At 41.2% G+C, this 13,827-nt stretch overlaps 1 protein-coding gene across 2 annotated transcripts in view; it reads right to left on the bottom strand.

The window, feature by feature from the left end:
* piezo1 (piezo type mechanosensitive ion channel component 1 (Er blood group)) overlaps nt 1–13,827 on the bottom strand; it is a 65,204-nt gene that overhangs the window by 41,151 nt on the left and 10,226 nt on the right. For both annotated transcript variants that reach the window (XM_084561922.1, XM_084561923.1), the window contains exons 2-6: nt 10,864–10,959; nt 4,309–4,474; nt 2,329–2,470; nt 1,673–1,904; nt 22–235 (exon numbers count right to left, since the gene is read on the bottom strand). In XM_084561922.1, coding sequence (XP_084418048.1) covers nt 22–235; nt 1,673–1,904; nt 2,329–2,470; nt 4,309–4,474; nt 10,864–10,959 — 850 coding nt within the window. The remainder of the gene's footprint in view (nt 1–21; nt 236–1,672; nt 1,905–2,328; nt 2,471–4,308; nt 4,475–10,863; nt 10,960–13,827) is intronic.

Genomic DNA, 13,827 nt, shown 5'->3' with positions numbered 1-13,827 from the left:
TAATGTGCACTGCAGTCTTACCTGGCCCACAGATAATGTGGGGGGAAGATGGTCTGAGCCAGGATACTCTGGTACAAGTAAAGACATATCATGTGACCAGCAGTGAAGAAGCCCACCATCACACATAACGCATTGAAACCCAGGTGGCTGAGGGGAAGATGGCACGCCCACCATGTGCACACTCCAATGAAGAGCAGGAAGTAGATGGCTGAGAAAGCAGAGGGCAGTATGATGCCTGGGGAGAAATGATCAGAGACATATATTCAATACTAACAGACAGACATTCAGAAAAACAACCTGAACTTAAATGCTTGCATCATAATCTTTAGAATTACAACTCTTAAACCTAGCTAAGAAATGAGACTGTAAGCTTGGAAATATTTCCTCTTACAGTTGAAACCAGATGTTTACATACACTGTGTTAAAAGACACATAAACCTTTTTTCCTCACTGTCTGAAGTTAAATCAGACTAAACCTCTCCTGTTTTAGGTCAGTTATGATTACCAAAAACCACCACAATAATGAGAGAGAGAATTTCTCAGAGAATTTTTTATTACTTTCTTCAAAGTCAGAAGTTTACATACACAAAGATTACTATGTCTTTAAACAATGAAGGAAAGTCCTGATGATGATGTCATGTCTTTGGAAGCTTCTGATAACAACAACATCTGAGTTAATTGGAGGCACACCTGTGGATGTATTTTAAGGCTACACCTCAAACACACTGCCTCCTTGTTTGACATCATGGGAAAATCAAAAGAAATCAGCCAAGATATCAGGAAGAGAATTGTGGAGCTCCACAAGACTGGTTCATCCTTGGATACAATTTCCAGATGCTTGAAGGTGCCACGTTCATCTGTTCAAACAATTATACGCAAGTATAGACACCATGGGAATGTCCAGCCATCATACCGCTCAGGAAGGAGACGGGTTCTATGTCCCAGAGGTGAATGTGTTTTGGTCTGAAACGTGCGAATCAACCCCAGAACAGAAGCTAAAGACCTTGTCAAGATGATGGCTGAAGCTGGTAAGAGACTGTCATTCTCCACAGTGAAACCAGTCCTGTACCGACATGGACTGAAAGGCCACTCAGCGAGGAAGAAGCCATTACTCCAAAAGCAACATAAAAAAGCCAGATTACAGTTTGCAAATGCACACAGGGACAAAGACCTTTATTTTTGGAGACATATCCTGTGATCTGATGAAACTAAAGTGGAACCGTTTGGCCATAGACGGCATCATGAGGAAAGAACATTATGTGGAAATATTGAAGCAACATCTCAAGACATCAGCCAGGAAGTTAAAGCTTGGGCGCAAATGGGTCTTCCAAATGGAAGCATACTGCCAAAGTAGTTAGAAAGTGGCTTAAGGACAACAAAATCAATGTTTTGGAGTGGCCATCACAAAGCCCTGATCTCAATCCCATAGAAAATTTGTGGGCAGATTTGAAAAGGCGTGTGCGAGCGAGGCAGCGGACAGTGGGAGGAAGATGGCGTACCAGGGGAGAACCCACGCAGACACAGGGAGAACATGCAAACGCCACACAGAAAGGCCCAGTCGGCCTGGATTCGAACCCGGGACCTTCTTGCTGTGAGGCATCAGTGCTTTTAAATAGTGTATAGCCTCAGCAATATGACATAGAAATACTAAATGTTGTTACACAGAACTTACCTGCCAAAGCCAGCAGGCTGATGGCCAACACCCTCCCCAGGTCCTGTAGAACCTTCCGGGCTGAGGCCTTCAGACGCTCAGCCAGCTGCTTGGCTCTGGTTGCTGTGGAAACCGTCTCATCGAGGTCACCAGGTAACGACATCTCTTCTTCTTCATCTTCATCTACCGATGCCTCTTCCGCTTCATCTTCATCTTCCAATACCTGCTCTTCGTCATCTTCATCATCATCTAACTAGAGTGGGCAAGGAAAAAAATAATTTTGCAGTTACTAAATTGGCACTGAGTGGGTTCCTCTTCAGGCAGTGCAGCTGCAGTGACTGCAGAAGAATTTCCATGTGATCATGATCACATCTTAGAACTATTAGGAGCTCCAAACTGGTAGAACTAGTTTTCACCCTTTTAACGGTAAACGGGTAAGGGGTTACGACCTTCAGTGGTATTGTAATAGAAAGATGAACAGTGAACTACACTTGGACAGGAAAGGAAGGTGGGGAGGGAGGAGATAAATCAGACAAACGTGAGTTAAAAAACTCTGCTAAGCATTACACTGGAGCGAAATAAAGAAACTAAAAGTAAATCCAGTTTTTGGACAACTACTGCCCAGCAACACAAATATACCTCCTCTCACCCACACAGACGCACACATAGCAACTCACAGATGTAATGTTGGCAGCAGCAACCATTTCTCTGTTCCTGACCAATTTGCTACAGAGGACGACCGTCACCAAGGAAACCACACATACACCTAGGTCAGGACACAGAAGGCGTAACACATTCCAAGGATCATCCAAGGGAAGCCTACGACACAGAAGCAAGTATGGTCAAGTAAGGTTATGGCATATATAAAGTATGCATATACAGAGGCATTTAAAAGTGTTTGAACCCATCATCAGTGGATATTCACACTCCTGACAGTAGACAAAAAGAACCAAGTCAAACAAATGAAAAAGAAATATTATGCTTTGGCATTAGTTTATTCCAGAAAACGAGCCAGTATTACATATCTGGGAGGTGCAAAAGTAAGAGCATCTCCAGGATTATGAGTTAGTCTCAAGGTCAAATTAGAGTCCATTTGTTCAGAAGTGTTTCCAATCAATGTAATGAGAGTCAGGTGTCATTCAGTTCCCTGTCTTGTTTTAAAAAATGGGGATTTGTCACAGTCCAATCTTTGCAACACGTATTTGTGGATGTGTATTTGTGCTTTCTGAGGAGCTCAGAAAAAGAGTTGTTGTTTGTCCATCATGCTGAAAAAGGTCACAAAACCATCTCTAAAGAGTTTGGAATCCACAGATCAATAATAAGGCAACTGTTACCCTTCACATGAGTGGTCAACCAGCTAAGATTTCTAGAAAAGCAAGACACATAATAGTCTGAGAGGTCGCAAAGGAACCCAGGTGAACTTCTAAGCAGGTAAAGGCCTCTCTCACATTGGCTTATGCTAATGTTGATGAAATTCACCATCAGGAGAACACTGAACAACCATGGTGAGATGGCAGAGTGGCAAGACAAAAGCACTGCTCTTGAAAAAGAACATGTCTGCCCATCTGCAGTTAGCTAAACATCATGTGAACAAGTCAGAAGACTACTGGGAAAATGTTTTGTGGACAGATGAGACCAAAGTTCAATTGTCTGGTTCAAATGAGAGGCGGGTGTCTGGAGATGAAACAACACTGCATTCCAGCATCAGAACCTCACCCCGTCAATGAAACCTGGGAGGGGTAATGTCCTTGTTTGGACCTGTTTTTCTTAGAATCCCTCCTAGTCGCTGTAGACGAATGATCAGAAGTTACAGGAAACTTTTAGCTGCTGTTATTCCTGCATAAGGACGTCACACCTGATACTAAAAAGAAGGGTACACTTAGTTTGGCAACTCACAGGTGTGTACTAATGATTAATTTTCAAGTGGAATATTTCTGTTTCATTTGTTAGATTGTCTACTTTCAAGACGTGAAAATGTTTGGTATCATTTTTTGCAGATATACAGTTAAAAGTATTTGCTCTCAGAATTTTCTACATGCATAAAAACGACTCCAAACATCAGTTTTCAACACTTCCCCACACTACAGGGGTTCACTGGCTTGGGTTTTGGACAGCTACTGATATTTCTTTCATTGAAAAAGTTACCACTGGCTACATAAGGAGAAGTGGCAAGGAGGAGATAGCGTTATTGCCTGTGTGACCACATTTACTCAATGAACTAAGATTGTTAGAGCTAATCTGGGGCAGCACTTATGCAAATGCAATGTGAGATTAGGTCATAACTCGTGAACACAAAGAAGCACTGAGTCATTCATCATGCAACCATTCAGGAGAAATTTATTATGCAGCATGACAATGACAACAGACTGACAATACCTCTTCTTGCACTTACAGAACCCTGACCTCAACCTCAAGTCAAATAAACTGAGATTACACAAAAAGACAGAAGACAATGAGATAGTCTGAATTCACGGAAGAACTGTGGCAAGTTCCAAATTTGGTCTGAAACAAGCTCCTTCATAGTATGTTAAACAGTATTCAACAAATTTGCCTGGCTAAACAAACAGATATTTTTTATTTAAATCTTCTCCTCAGTTCTCCTACCATCAACGACAGTGATAGAAATAACAAGTACAACACAAAGACTAGTTACATACCTGGACAGTCCAGTATATATGGTGACGTTGTCCCATTTTGAACAGTTATCGCCTATGGCGATGTCAAGAGGAGGGTATGTGTATAGTACCGTCTGGAAAGTGATATGAGCCAGTACAAACAGTAGACTGGTGCAGAATACCGTTTTGATAAACCAACCTGTGCGACCTGGAAGACAAACAAACAAGAAAGAGAGAACAATGTTAAATTTAAATATATACAACATCTTAAATAAAACACACATTAATTACATAAATCCTCATTTATTCATCTTCTGTAACCGCTTGTCCTGTAAAGGGTCGCGGGGGGCCGGAGCCTATCCCAGCTTTCATCGGGCGAGAGGCGGGGGTACACCCTGGACAGGTCCCCAGTCTATCACAGGGCTAACACTGAGAGACAGACAAACATTCACATGTACACCTACGGCCAATTTAGAATCTCCAATTAACCTAACCAGCATGTCTTTGGACAGTGGGAGGAAGCCGGAGTACCCAGAGATAACCCACGCAGACACAGGGAGAACATGCAAACTCCACACAGAAAGGCCCCATTCGGCCTGGATTCGAACCCGGAACCTTCTTGCTGTGAGGCATCAGTGCTAACCACCACTCCACTGTGCCGCCTATTAGATAAATACAAAGAAAAAACATCCTCATGCTTATGTCTCTGTGAAAAATACTGAATAGACTGACAACTGCCATCTGAAGCAGCCAAAGGATGTGATGTAAATGAAATCGGAGGTGGGGGCAGTTTCAAATTACCACCCAATACCCTACAGCTCCCTTCAGAGTTCTCACAGAAGAATATGTGGTGACACGAATGAGGTAGGCCATGCAATACAGAGACTCCAAGGGCACAAAAATTACTGAAGCCGGAATCGAGGTCTGCACTGGCAGGAAGTGGAGTGCTTCCAGAGACCTGCATGTGGCAGAGTCATGGTTATAAGACAAAGGAATCTTTTTGGAACCGTTGCAACAGGAAGAGCAGTCCTAGACCACATTCCAACAGCAAAGGAGAGGCAACATCTTCAGGAAGAGGTCCGTGCAGAAGCTGCACGTGCCAGCAGGATGGCTGGAACTGGATAAGGTGAGAGAACTTGGACAACATGAGATAACCTGGTCAGACTTTTGGCAGTCTGACGTCCATTGTATGAGATTCCTGGTCCAGGCAGTTTATGACACCTTGCCAAGCCCCATTAATATGGTCCAAGGCTGAATCTCCCTCCTGGCCCAAGTGTAATGGGAGAGGAACCCAGGAGCACCTTCACAACAGCTGTCTTAAAGCCCTGCTACCGTTGGCACCACAACCAGGTGATCAAAGCATATGTGGAAGTGGTCAACAAAGCCATCAGATCCAGCAAACTGCACCAAATCCCCCACCACTAAAGGCAAGTCCGTGGCTGCTTTCTATAGGCCCAGGCTGGCAGCTGATCACATCACTCTCACCTCACCTGATACAGTTATCTATTTAGACTCCACCAATATGTGATCATGTCAGAACTCACGGTGCCTTGGGAAGAAAATATGAAGGAAGCCGAGGAGAGGAAACCGAGCAAATATTAGAACTCATGAAGGAGTGCAGAAGCCAAGGCTCGCTGTAATGCTGTCGGGGTAGGCTACAGCTGCAAGGTTCGCCTCTGATGGTGCTGGGAGTGATGGCAACAGAAAAAAATCGGGGCCATATGTTTCATCACTGAAAACCATTGATGGATCCTAAATAAGTACATGGCCCACGCCAACCATAATGTGAAATACATAACCATAATAGAGGCTCGATACAATTCAATGCAGTGTTATTTACAGGCCAGTTTTTCTCCATAACAATGACTTTAAACATCAGTGGAATTTCTGATGTCTTAAAAGTAGATGAAGAGGATCCAATCAAATGGATTTACTTATGCAAGAAAATGAATCATTTGTACGTATCTGTGAGTTACCTTGTTTTCAGTACAGCTACAGCTAAACATTGAGATGTTGGTTGGTTTCCTCACGTGAACTGCTTAGTTCAGGTGCTTCCAAAAAATTTCTATTGGATTAAGGCCAGGACTTTGCCAGCCTAAAACATTATATCACTATTATTTTATTTTTTTTGTTCCTTTTTTGTAGAACGACTTGTGTGCTTGGGCTTGTTGTCTTGCTGCATGACCCAGTTTCTCTTAAGATTCAGCTCTCATACAGATGTCGTAACATTTCCTTTAGAAGTTACCCTGGGTTCTTCTCTGTGACCTCTCGGACTATTATGTGTCTTGTTTTGGAGGGACATTTGTGCTGATTTGTGTTGAATCCACAAATCCACGTGATTTTGTGTCCTTTTCTAGAAGTGACGGCTAACTATTCTTTTTCAGAAGTCCCCTGAAAGCTCCTTTTCACATGTCATCACAGACTTCCATAAACATGTGGACACTAAACAGCACCTGACTCTTATTATCTTGATTGGAAGCACTTCTGAAGAGATACTCTTCAGAAGTGAGAGACTCTAATTGGCTGTGAAATTAATTTAGTAACTGCTGCAGCTAACATATATGTACTATAATAAACAAATACACAAGTATAATATTTCTGTTTCATTCATTTGATTGGGTTCTCTTTGTCTACTTTCAGGACTTGTGTGAAAATCCAATGATGTTTTGAATAGTTTTTATGCAGGAATGTAGAAAATTCTGAGGGTTGCAAAATCATTTAAGCAGCACTGTCATCAACGGCAATCAGGATTGTCTCGTGATTTCTTTACAGAACCCAGAGCTTGAAATCCCCAGAGCAAGCACTTAGGTGACAGTGGCAAGACAAAGCTCCCTATTAACAAGGAGAAACCCTGAGCAGAATCCCACTCATGTGAGGGGGAGGAGGGCATCTGCTTGAGCCTGGCCAGATAGAGACAGAAAAAGAGAGAGGAGAGGAGAGAGAAGAAGAGAAGAGAGCAGCAGACAAAAGCAGATTCATATATGCATCTGGATAAAGCACACATGTACCGTATAACATGATACAAACCAGAGTACTTGCCACTACAGTAGCTGATACATATAAGACGGGAGATTTATAATGAATAGTTTGTTCATTTGATATTTCACTGAGAATACAAACTTAAAAAATAGAAATGTATAATTCTTTTATGCATGATACAGAAAAACACTGTGGAAACTTTTGAGTTACTCTTCATATTTTTTTCTTATTTTTTTTTTCAGAAGATCTTTAAAGACAAAGGGAGTAGGGAAAATTTAGTTGTTTTACATTTAAATCTGTGGTAGATTTTTATGAGTTCAGCTTTTGGGACCCAGATACCCTATAGGCCAGCTCCGAAGTTGCAGCATGGACTTAATGCATCTGGACTAGCACGATGGCGCTGTTCATGGATATCCTGAACAATATATACTATTTATTCAGCTGAATTTGATGTCACTGATGTGAATTGTTAACATTTACCAGAATAAAATGTTTCTCTAACATCTGAGTTGTTTGGCTAGGTGCGCATTGTGTTTGAGAAATTTTAAATTAATTTTATTGTTTGATACAGAGCGTGACAACTTTTTACAAGCCAGTTGGCTGGCATAATGTACGAATATATGAAGTATGACACAGCTTGGAGAATAAAGCATAACGTTCTGGTAGGAATAATGTATCTCAAGCTTGAGCTCTGATCTTAGTTGTGTGCTAAGTATTCAGATAAACTCTGACATCATTTGAGGTGCAGTAGAGTATTGAGCAAACAGTTGCTTTATCAACACAATAGATCTCCACCTACCGCTGTTTCAGAACCATGAGCAACAGTTTGCTGGGTGTACATCCCGACATGGGGACATGATACACATTCTGTAACATAGTGAGCTGTGGAGTTTCTCACTCACTGAAAGCACACAGTTATGTTATGAATTTATATATTATCTGCGGACTGAGGTTAGTTATGTTAAGTGTCCACTTACACTCCCCCAGCCTGTGGGGGCTGAGAGAGTTGTCAATGCAGTGCCCATTCAGCGCAGGCAAAAGGAATATAAACACTAATGGTGTTTGGGCGATGAGGCGTTAGTGAATGCACCTTACAAAAATAGGGCATTCACAACCAATTCACAAAAATACGGAATTTTTCTGTAATTCTTTTGACCTTTTTGAACTTTATAAAATTTGCGAAATGCTGCTTATCACAAATTCGGTATCCCCACTAGCATATTATGCATACTGTATATATAAAGTTATTCTTTTCTTTGAATACAAACCACACAGTCACATGAATAACATGCTCTAAATCAGTATGGATTCGAACAAATGAATGTTGGAAATGTTTGGTCAACTTTTGTTGCGTTGGTGTTTATGCTTGAAAGTGATTGTGTGTTGTAGCCAGAAACCACTTTAAACCACTTCTCTAATCACTGCTCCTCTTCATGGCTAGATAAAGCACTGTAACACACACTGTATAAGAGGCGTTACCAGTCAGGGCTGTATTTTACTACATCCTGTGAAGGAAATCTTTCCAGGCAATAATTTAATAATAATTTTACTTTGTATTGATCCCTCATGGGTAAATTATTTCTCTGCATTTAACCATCTCAAAGCTGCTTCTCTAGCCACTGTCACAGACCAGCCTGCAATTAAGTAGTACTTAGACTGAACAACTTAGCTGTAATTCACCATGTTACGTTTACTTTTTTGTTTTTGAGGCAATGAGTTAGCATACTTTTTTAAGTAAGTCAATTTATTAGATTCTACAGTGTAGCATATCTCTGTATGCTGAGTATCAAGCTCAAGAAAGTAAATAATACATATGATTAGGCTTCAGCAAAGAGTAACTAAGAGGTTAAGATCAAATGGGCCTGCCTTTAAGACAGTTTTTTTTTTGTTTAAGTTTCAAAGCAGAGCAGTTAAAATGTGAAAAACGAGATCAAATGCTGCTAATGGCGAAAACATTACACAACCTTCAGATATGGTTTTAGTCTTGCAACATGCAGCTTTCAAACACAGAGTTTCAAATTGAACACATACAACATAAGCTCTGCAATATGTGCATATTGTGTGTACTATTAGTGTCTACTGTGTCTACAAAGGCTTGGCTGTACAGTAATCAGGAAAGAAATGTTTGGGGAAAAAATAAGAATAAGAACAAAAAGGCTGCAGCTCTCTAACTAGAGGATTCTGGCCACAGCACTTCAATAGCACCATAGGTAATATCTTCCTGGCTAAACATCAGGGGAGGAAGTGCCTGGAGCGTCATATCCACGCCTGGATATGACACACAACAATATCATCACGCACCTTTTCCATTGCCTACAGGAAAAGGATCAGAAAAGAGCCAATGACGAGGCAAACACGTCTAGGTGAAAAAGCATTACAGATTTTTAGACTAAAACAGGGTGAGCAGGATTTCCTAAATTCTAAATATAGGGTTGCTAAAATGCCAGAATTGTGTCAACGCTAGGGATAAATATCACCAAACTTATCATGCCAAAACATATCAGTGTGGATGGGATGTAGCCTGTGTTTATAAGCTCACTGTATACACTGAAGCCATTAGAGCAAACTTAGGGAAAAGATTCTGTGTGATTAACTCCACAGTGGACAACAAACCGGTTGTAGACAAAAGCTGGTCTATGGTGAGAACAATATGAGGTTGGCATGGGAGTGAAGAACTGATGTTGGGAGCTGCAGTTATTGTGCAGTTAGTTATCCATTCCTACCTGAATGCATAGTTCTCCAACCTGCTTATGAAACCTCTTATAGTCATACATTATAGCAGCTAACTCACCTGTAATGGAACTACTATTGTCACCAACAGTTTTATGCCCCAGTGCTCTTGTTTATCTTTATAACAGTAACTTTATAAGCACTCTGTATACCAGCTAAACCTTTCCACAATGAATATTTTGAAGGCTAGCCGAATCTACTCTTTGGTATTCATTATCATGTAACATGCATCAGGTATATCCTGTACTCTTCTTTGTATCATGTTAAGATGCTGCATGCATGCTTTAGTCAGATGACATGTATGCATCATCTTGTTCCTCCTGCCGCTCCTTTCTCCACTTTGCCCTCTCTCCTCTTCTCAAGAGAGGCCTCAAGCAGATGCCCCCCCGCCCATATGAGCTCAGTTTATTTGGTTGAGGGGGTTTTTCCACTATCACTGTCCCTTTAGTGCTTGCTCTGGGAGTTTCAAGTTCTGGGTCCTATAAAGCGTCTTGAAAGATACTGAATTGTTATTGTTGCTCTATAAATAAATTGAATTGAATTGAATGGCCTCCATGTGTGTCATAATGACTGAGTGAGTGCCTTTCTACACTATTGCTCGGAAATGACGACTCCTCATTTGAGGAAATCATCCAGATCAGTTCATTCGCCTAAAAGTTTTGTACTTTTCATTGGAGGCTCAGGTGGTAGAGTGAGCTGTCTACTAATTGTTGAATTAGCGGTTCAAACACTGGCCAACATAAGATTGATTGAAATGTCCTGAACCAAGGGTAGGCGATCTTAGTGCATGGCAGCGTGTGTGTGCGTGTGGTCTGATGTTACACTGATGAAAACATATGAGGAAAAATGTACAACAGGGATTGGACCCACAAAAATAGATGGCCTTACCTCTGATTGTGTGTTTGTTGGGACTCAGGAACCATGGCAGCAACAGCAGGTAGAGGAAGTAGACCAGTGACAGGAGGTTGTAGCGAAAAAGGCAAGCTACAAAGACAGAAACACTGCATTCAGAAAACAGCCACGCATTTTGAGTTGCAAGTTAAACTGTACAATTTTACAAAAATATAAAACGAATTAGTCATTAGCATTTGTCCTCGGTCTATGTCTACAGTTTGTCAATTCCCACTCGGGTAACACATATACCTGCATGTACAGCTTCTTCTTTTTACCTGAGTTACACTGATCTTTGAACCACTAGATTTTAAGTAACTTGTTGGGAATGTCTTACCGCACACTGTCAGCACTGTGAACTCACTATGAGCAACAACAAAAAAATAATACAAAGGGAGGCTTAATAAAGAGACTCTGTCAACAGTTTAATGTTTTTGTTTGTTTTTGCCACACCCAGGAGATTTTCTGTGACAGAAGACTTGTATGACTAATGGGAATAACTACCGACAGCATTTTATTGCACTGCATGTAGAATTTGATGCACTACACTGTGCAGAACATTTTGGCACTGTGAACATTCAGTGTCTTGTCTCTTACGCAGTACCATCATGAACAATAGTATCATCCCAAACACATTCGACAGCAGGAGAATTAGTCCAAACATTCAGCCAGATTCATAAAGGACTACGTTCAGCCAGAAGGAGATAAAGGTTTGGTCGGCACTGAGCCCTTATCTCTTTGTCATAGTCTGGGACTGATGAAGAGGCAGATGACTTTGAGACAGCCTAAATCCACAGTACAACACTAAATGCTTGGAACAACCTGCCAACCAAGGTCTTGGTTTTGACCACCCCCTCTGTCCTCCTTACAAGCAGTAAGTACAGTGAGTTGGTCAGTATCTGATCTGTATGCATCTGGGATAAAAACTAAAGCATTTATCTGTGTCTCTGTGATGTGACTTTTAGTGTGTTCAGTGGCTGCAGTGGCATTACGTCTGGCGTGGATGTAAACCAGGATAAAAAAGGAACTGTAGGAACTGCCAGGGCAAATAACAGGGGTGTTCAGAAGAACCAGAAGTTCAATAGGAGTGCTGAACAGCTTCTCCCTAATGACAACGGTGGAGCTATAGCATTTGTTTGCAAACAAGCAACAAGCATTGCCATGTTGCTCGTGAGATGTGTATCTGACTAGTGTGAGGCGGGTCCCGAAGCCGTCTGTGTGAGGAGTGTTGTCACTGTCATTCCCATTCAGCCACGTTTCAGTAAATGCCAGGATGGATGCAGTCCTGTATTCACATGTGATTGACGTTGGCTTGGAGTTCATCTGTTTTGTTGTGCAGTGAGTGCACATTAGCCAGTGGGATAGAAAGGAGCACTCTTTGTATAGTCTGCTTCTGATTTCCCCCTTTTTCTTTCCTCTTCGAGTCACTTTCTTAATGTTGAGGAACCTGCATGCATCACAGAATGCTTGTGTAATAACCTCTCTGTAGCACGGGGTTGACACATGAAAAGTTGTTGTTGCTGCAGGAAGTCTCTGGAGCAGAGGTGGCAAAAGTATTCCCATTCTGTACTTAAGTAAAAGTACGGATACTTGTGTAAAAAAAATACTCTGGTAAAAGTAAAAGTACTGATTCAACTCCTTTACTCAAGTAAAAGTAAGAAAGTACAGGCTCTGAAATGTACTTAGGTAAAAAGTAAAAATGATTTTGCCATTAATGAAACAAGTCATCCGTGGAAAAGGTTCTAGCAGAATAATCTAGACTGAACTGACCAGAGGTCCTGCATGGGCATCTGGATCATTTTTAATAATAAACTGAGGGTTACTGGGTTGTTGTTTTTAAACCAAGAGCTAACAAGCGTTAGCTATAATATCAAAACGATGTGTTCCTAGCATTGCTAACGTTGTAAACTGACTTCCAAAAAAATCCTCAAAAAGCTAATGATAGCAATTAGCAACAGAAACCACACCATACATGAATTTGTTTTTTGTTTTTGTTTTTTTCAGATTATACCAGTACTTCTCAAAGAGTGGTGTCAGGGGGGCGTGAGCGGCAGCGGGGACTTCAAGTATTAGTGTCTTTATTGACGCTTGAACGATAAACAAGCCTCCAGTCACTAGGTGGCAGCAGAGCTCAAACTAATCAACAGCCTGCCTGTTCAACCCAGTAGAAGAAGTACACAGGAACACCAGTGTGTATAGTGCCTACTCCATAGGCCTAGTCAATGTATAGCGCTGACAGAGGGTATTTTTCTTTATAACTGTAGGCATGTGCATAGATCGCCTTTTTACTAAATATGACGCGACTGGTCTAATTCTAGCCTCAGTTTGTCACGCCCTTATGAATTTGATAACAGGCACCTTCAACATCAGGTCAACAGGTATCACCAGCAGGCCGGTCATTTTATGAGCGCATCATCGACTTTCCCGCTCTAGTCCGTTGCTCTAGTCATGTCCAATCATGTCACGTCTTTTACGTCTTGTCATCCATGGAGGTTAGAAAAGTAACAAGCCTGTTTTTACAATGTTAAGGAGTAGAAAGTACAGATATCTGTGTACAAATGTAGGGAGTAAAAGTAAAAAGTCGTCAGAAAATGAAATACTCAAGAAAAAAAAATTAAGTACAGATACATGAAAAATCTACTTAAGTACAGTAACAAAGTATTTGTACTTTGTTACTTCCCACCTCTGCTCTGGAGTATGTGACCCGCTGTATTTTGGGATTATTTTGTTCATTAGTTAAGAAGACAGATGCATACCAGAAAGTGCAAAAACTGCAAAAGTGCGAGTTAAAAGATCCAGCTGCGTATGCCTGCCGGCAGCAAACAGAGAGACAGAGATTAAGCACGTAAAATTCCTCCAAAAAGAGAGCTACGACTTACACAAACCACCCACATCAAATCCAATATCCAAATAAATATAATACAGTGATGATGATTTACACAGTATACTGCATAACAGCTT

This window comes from Chelon labrosus, assembly GCF_963514085.1.
Source record: "Chelon labrosus genome assembly, chromosome: 15".
Taxonomy (NCBI): domain Eukaryota; kingdom Metazoa; phylum Chordata; class Actinopteri; order Mugiliformes; family Mugilidae; genus Chelon; species Chelon labrosus.
The sequence above is the reverse complement of the archived record's forward strand: the minus strand, read 5'-3'. Positions and strand labels throughout refer to the sequence as shown.